The sequence below is a fragment of the Chrysochloris asiatica genome, unplaced genomic scaffold (genome assembly GCF_000296735.1).
Source record: "Chrysochloris asiatica unplaced genomic scaffold, ChrAsi1.0 scaffold00054, whole genome shotgun sequence".
NCBI lineage: Eukaryota > Metazoa > Chordata > Mammalia > Afrosoricida > Chrysochloridae > Chrysochloris > Chrysochloris asiatica.
This window is the reverse complement of record NW_006408572.1, coordinates 9,875,589-9,882,177: the sequence shown is the minus strand read 5'-3', so window position 1 is coordinate 9,882,177 and position 6,589 is coordinate 9,875,589. Positions and strand designations below refer to the sequence as shown.

The 6,589-nt window shown below is 48.6% G+C and overlaps 1 protein-coding gene and 1 non-coding gene across 2 annotated transcripts in view; one reads left to right on the top strand and one right to left on the bottom strand.

Moving 5' to 3' along the window:
* Nucleotides 1-291: 291 nt before the first annotated feature.
* TRNAK-UUU lies at nucleotides 292-364 on the bottom strand. Its single transcript has one exon. It is a non-coding gene; the product is annotated as a tRNA-Lys (tRNA).
* A 1,117-nt stretch (nucleotides 365-1,481) lies between these two features.
* ALOXE3 (arachidonate lipoxygenase 3) overlaps nucleotides 1,482-6,589 on the top strand; it is a 24,699-nt gene continuing 19,591 nt past the window's right edge. Inside the window, exons 1-5 of the mRNA XM_006863399.1 lie at nucleotides 1,482-1,671; nucleotides 2,212-2,416; nucleotides 3,628-3,709; nucleotides 4,231-4,350; nucleotides 4,876-5,001. Of these exons, the coding sequence (XP_006863461.1) occupies nucleotides 1,525-1,671; nucleotides 2,212-2,416; nucleotides 3,628-3,709; nucleotides 4,231-4,350; nucleotides 4,876-5,001 (680 nt within the window). The 5' untranslated portion in view covers nucleotides 1,482-1,524. The remainder of the gene's footprint in view (nucleotides 1,672-2,211; nucleotides 2,417-3,627; nucleotides 3,710-4,230; nucleotides 4,351-4,875; nucleotides 5,002-6,589) is intronic.

The following is a 6,589-nucleotide window of genomic DNA, read 5'->3' as shown; positions in this document are numbered from 1 at the left end:
ATATATCTTGTAATGTACTGCTCTAAAATTTTTCCTCTACTCTCATTTCATTCCATGTCAAAATTAAAAATTGCCACTTAATCTTAAAATCAAGTAATATTTTTTATTGTCATTGCTTTACTACTAAGGGTTGTTGTTATGTGCCGTGGAGTCGGTTCCGACTCAGAGACTCAGAGAGACTCAGAGACTCAGAGACCCGATATAGGGTTTCCGAGGAGCGGCAAATGAATACAAGGAGCGGCATATGAACTACAGTTTTAAAAGTTTACCTTTAGGCAGTAAAAGTACTAACGCCCGAACAGGGACTTGAACCCTGGACCCTCAGATTAAAAGTCTGATGCTCTACCGACTGAGCTATCCGGGCTCTTAGTTTTCTTTTTGCTTTGGTTCCTATAAGAGATTTATCTACATGAACGTCTGAGCTCGCAGTACCAAGTGGGAATTCTGAGTGTCGGCAGAGGACTTTCGTCAAACCAAAAAGGCGCCAGAAGAGCCTGGTTACTATAGACTTCGCATTTTTCTGTCTCTTGTTTAGATACTCCGGTAGACACGCAGACAAGGCGGCTGGAACGTAGCGGAGGCTTGGACGCTGTGGTATCTGGACTGGCCGCGCGGCGCCGCTGCCGGCTGCGGACTTCACTCGCAGAGTTCTTCCCCGATCCTGGAAACGCAGATCCCTGACATTCCGGGCGTCCCTGCTGAAGGGCTGAGAAGAGTCCTGAAGCGGGAAGAAAGTTCAGACGGGTCTTCCAGACACTATGCACCCGGAACTCGCTTCAGTCTCCCACCAACCCTACACCAGCGGAGAAACTGTGGTCGGACGTGCCAAAGCGTGGGGCTGGACTGGGAGCGTTAGTGTTGGAGAATAATGGCAGGAGAGCTGTTTCCGATCCCCTGGCGGGAAGCACACTCGGCTCGTCAGTGTGTGTCGTAGTCACATGTGATCTGTGGCCGAGTGAGGCTCACCTGTATAGTAAATCACCTGGGCGATTAACTTATGAGTGCCCTGAGTTCAGTTCTGATTGGGAACGGGGAGGAAAGGATTTAGGGAAGGTTGAGGAGTGGGAAGCTAGGGACCCAAGAGCATCGGTTGTCTTCGACTAGGCTGAGGCAGTGTTCCAGGCGTCAACAGGCTCCAATCTTGTCCCTCTCTCCCCATTGGGGCCCAGGCTTCTGATAACCATCTGGGCTGGGCCCTTTCGTGCCAGCCAGAGGGACCGGCTGTGCCAGGGGCACACAAACAAGTATTAGGACGAAAGACTGTGGGCGGGGAGAAGGATCCGAACCGCCTCCTGGGAACGAGGGCAGAGGCAGGGGAGCTTGGGGAGAGCGAGATCCCAAGAGCATCTCAGGGATAACTGGCTTTTTCCTCAGGCCCACCCTGCTCCCAGCTTTACGTCCAGCGGTCTAGCAGCCTGGCAGTATTGTACCCACCCTCACCTCCACCAGGTCCACTCTAACCTCCTCTAGGTTAGCTGCTGCTGTGGTCAGCGTTGCCAGGGTGCCTTCCTCCCTCCTTCCATCATGGCCATGTACCGCGTGTGTGTGACCACTGGCCCCTACCTGATGGCTGGTACTCTGGACAACATCTCAGTCACACTGGTGGGCACGTGCGGGGAGAGCCCTAAGCAACTGTTAGATCGTATGGGCCGGGACTTCGCCCCTGGAGCGGTGAGTACAGAAAAGGGAGGGGGAAGCAACCCCTCAAGGATAGGAGGGCAGGGAACCAGAAAGTAGAAGGGGGATCACTTCCCCCTGGATTCACCAAATCCTTCGAACTCAAGATGCCAGTCCTGTCTTTCTCACCATCCGGATACTTTCCAGAGGATGATAAATTTACATAGACTGGGCTATGAAGGGGATGGAGCACTGGGCAAGGCGTTTGGAGACCTCTTTGGCTTCCTCACTTCTCCCACAATTGATAATGGGTTTGGGGCAAGTTGTTTTCCCTTTTTGGGAAGACCTGAGTTTCCTTTTCTCTGGAAGGAAATATTTGCTGGTGGCCTACACAAGGGTGCCTGGTGGCCAAGGAGCCAGTGTCCACACAGCTGCTGCCTGGATGAAGAGGTGCCTTTCACTAATTCAAACAAAGGCGCTGTACGGGTTAATGACAGCTCAGGGTTATTTGCTCGAATAGCGCACCTTGCAAAATGTAAGGATGGCCCTGGCAGTTTCCTGTCTCTTAGGAACTTGCTCCCTTGGTCCCCTCAGGTGCAGAAGTACAAGGTGCGCTGCTCAGCAGACCTGGGTGAGCTCCTGCTGCTACGTCTACACAAGGAGCGCTATGCTTTCTTCCCCAAAGACTCTTGGTACTGTAGTCGCATCTGTGTTACTGCCCCCGATGGCACCGTTTCCCACTTCCCCTGCTATCAGTGGATCGAGGGCTATTGTACCACAGAGCTGCGACCAGGAACAGGTGGGCCAGAGGCAAAGGCTGGACAAACTATGCTGGGGAAGGCAACTGCTGGAATTAGGGTGGGGTCTCACAGAGCCCAGGGTGTAGGGAATAGCGTAGGATTAGGATAGCTGGAACTCTGGGTTCCCAAGTAGATGCATTTTGGGAAAAACAACCCTCTAAATTCTTGTAAATAGGAGGAATTAAAAACACACACACACACACACACACCTTATTACTCCCCTGGAAACAGACACGACATGCACTGATACACATACTCATTCAAGCATGGTGTTGTTAGATGACAGTGAGTCAGTTCTGACTCAGAATGACCCTGTATAGTGTTTCCCAGGAGTGCCTGGTGGATTTGAGCACTAGACCCTGAAGTTAGCAATCCAGGGTTTATCCTACAGGGCTCCCATACAAACATAGACACACAAACTCCCATACTTCCATAGGAGCACACTCATAGACAGATACACCAACACATAAGCATACTCATCCAGAAACACATGAGACACAAAGTAGTATTTCCTAGAGTTAATTCCTCGGGAACCCAGAGGGAAGTCCTGGATGTTTAGAGAATTCAGCTAGAGAGGTCTCATCTGCTACTACTAGCTCTTCCAGTGTGGATGAAGTCCCCTACCAGATGCTGCCAGGGTCCCGTGTGAAATCTGTGGCGCCTTTAAAGCATGTTGAACTTAAGTTGTTAGGGCCCCTTCAGCCACTGAGTCCTCATGTTTCCTAAGCTGTTTGATTCTGAGTGTTGAAATGAATCTTAAGGATGAGTGGTGGATGTTCTAGGTCAAGGTGAGGCAAGCCAACACTAACTTTCAAGCAATAGTGAGGAAGATCACTGTGACTCACCATATCACATCCTTTCATTCCTTCACAAAATGTATTTATCAGTTATTCATCATGTTTATCAGCCATGCATCAAGATGTTGGATACCAGGCAGGATGCTAGATGCTGGGAACACAAAAATGAATACAATGCATCTTCTGCCTTTACTGAGGTTATAGTTTGGAAAGGAGACACACATGCAAACAATTAGGATGATTGCTATAATTTGGGGGTGAGGTTGTCCAGAATTCCTTCTATCAATGAATGCATACACAGAAACAGTGGGGGCTTATATGAGGCCTGTGGGATTAGGCTCAAGGGTCCAGTGGTCCAGGAAGGTATCATTTGAAAATATACTTATATGATGAGTAATTTTTATTTCCCACAGCAAAAACTATTTGTCAGGACTCCCTCCCCCTCCTTCTGGATCACAGGAAACGGGAACTCCAGGCCCGACAGGAATGCTACCGGTGAGGTGGCCCATTTTTATTCTGATTTCAGTATTAATCAGATTATTACTAACTCCAATTCTGACTTCAGTTTCAACCTTGGGAGCTCAACTCTGATTAGTACTTTGTCTAAACTCAACCCCAATCTACTACTGACTCTGAGTGCAGACCCAAAACACCAGTATCAACAGCTGTCCCAGTATTATCAATGGATCCACATCCAACCCTAAACTACCCTTGATGTAACCCAGACCGTAATATCAGAATTGACCCTATTATTAACCATTACCCAATCTCACTCCATCCTCAGTATCATCCCTAAATTGACCTTGATGTTTATGTCAACAGAAATCTAACTCATTAATGTCATTCTCATTAACTGCCCTGAAGTTCTACTGCCATTATTGAGAAAATTCCAATTCCTTGTCACCTTTTCAGAAAGCGGATGATTTCTGGGCATTTTAATTTGGAGTAATAGTTTTAAAAGTTAAGGTTTATATCCTAAACTTGACCTATTGCCTCTGACCTCTTTTCCCTGGAAGCTGGAAAATCTATTCCCCTGGCTTCCCCCGAATGGTGGATGTCAGTAGCTTTGAGGAGATGGAATCAGACAAGAAATTTGCCTTGACCAAGATGACAACTTGTGCAGACCAGGGTGAGAGGTAAGGACCAAGGCTTGGAAGGAGGTGGTGGGAATGAAAGTGGAGGATTTGTTGCTAGTGGGGGATAGAAGCTGGGGGAGTCTGGAAGAGATTTGGGGGCCTATAGCAAGGACTCTGGTAGTGTAGTAGTTGTGAACCACAAGGTCAGCAGTTCGAAACTACCAGCTGTTCCGCGGGAGAAAGATGAGGAGGCGTTCTGCTCCTGTAAGGATTTACAGTCTGGGACACAACAGGAAACCCTGTACAGGGTCGCTCTGAGTCGGAACCGATTCTACTGCACACAGCCACCACCATAGCAAGGACTGTTCAGTTCAAATGCCAGGAATGGACTGGAAATGGGCTGTGATGGTCGTAGGGGCCTCCAAGAGAGGGCAAGATGAGAGTTTTTTCAGGTCAAGAACAGAAAGGAAGGGGAGGAGCCAGGAGTGAGGGGACCCCTGGCAGTGAGACAGAGGCAGGAATTGAGGGAAGTGAGCCGCAGGTTCCTATGACGGATTTTTGTTATTCTGTTCACGTGCCCTTCAGCAGTGGGAATCGGTACCTGCCTGGCTTTCCCATGAAAGTGGACATCCCATCTCTGCAGCACATGGAGCCCAATATCCGTTACTCAGCCACCAAGACGACCTCGCTGCTCTTCAATGCCATTCCTGCGTGAGTCCACCGCCCTCTCCACTCCTACACACACCGCTTCTGCTCCTTTGTCTGCACATCCCATATCTCTGTTTTTCAGTCTTCCCTCTTTGGGCCCCTCGCCTTCCCTCTCTTTACTTAGGCTCCCTCATTCCCTATCTCCCCGTAGCCTCCTCTTTGCTGCTTAGTTGCCCCCTTCTCTTGCCAGTCCTCAAATCGATCAAATCAATGACTAGGAATTAAGCACTTATTAGCTCAGACTCTACACATGGGTGATGCTAACTTTGGTAGCGTAGTGGTTACAAATTGGGCCACTATTCTCAAGGTTGGTAGTTCGAAACTACCAGTAGGTCTGTGGGGGACAGATGAGGCTTTCTGCTCCTATAGTAAAGATTTACAGCCTTGGAAACCTTGTGCAGAGTAACTATGAGTCAGAACAGCAATACTTAACAACAAAGCTTTAAGGATGTGAAATCAGAACATTTCAGGTTCAAATCCCAGAACCAGTATTTTCTATCTGTTGTTACTTACCCATTCAGCAGCTTCCTCATCTGTAAAATGATACTATTAATATCTATAGGTTTGTGGAAGAAGTAAATGAGATTGTGCCTGGCACAATATAATCTCACAATACATGTTGGTTACCAGTAGTATTAGGGTTTGGTCTCATGTGAGGAATTCACAGTAACATAGGTGACAAGACATGCAGTTAATTAGCAATAGGGATATTATTAGCAACTCAGGTCAACAGCCCAGACTCTAAATGTTTAAGTGACTGGGGGGAAGGGTACAGCTACCTAGAGAGGAGATGGGTCAGCTGGAGCTAGAAAGTGGTGTCCCTGAGAAAAGAGGTAGGGTTGAGGCATGTTTGGGGACAGGGAGAGAAGAGAAGGTGAGAGGAGAGTGGGTGGACAGTGAGTCAACCTGGGAGTTTCAACTGACCACGTGGAGGCCCAGAGGAAAGTAGGACAAGGAGATGAACCTCATCTACTGGGCTTCTCTGCCCACAATTCTTTTGAAGAAGGACTAGCATGGAGGGCCAGGGGATGTGGGAAACTAGGGAGTGTCTGGAGTGGAACGGGTTGTGCAGATACCCAAAGTGGCAGGTGACTCAAGTGACAAGAACCCACTGAGAGGCCCTGACAGCGCTGACGAACCAAAGGAACTTCTCTGAGCTGGTAACTAGATGGATATGTAGGTCCAGGTGGAGGAGGGTCCAGGAGACCACCTGGCCAGCTGACATGAAACTCAGAGAAGGGTCAACACAGATGGACCAGTTGGGAGAAGAGCTGATATTTGGCAGAATATGAGACATTTATGGAAATGAAGGGTTATTATGAGTCAGGGTCAATTTGATGTCAGTAGGTAACAACATTCTTATCAACGGAGAAAAGATTGTCAAGGATTTCATTCTTCTTGGATCAACTATCAACACTCATGGAAGCAACAGTCAAGAAATCAAACGACGCCCCTAAGAACTGGATTGAACCTCAGCATAGTGATCCTGCTTGGTCACCTTAGAGCAGGTGGTGGGCTGGCAACGTCTGGCGCATGGGGTCCCCAGCCGATCTCCTCCCTCCCTGCCTTCCTCGGATGGCGGCTGTTTATG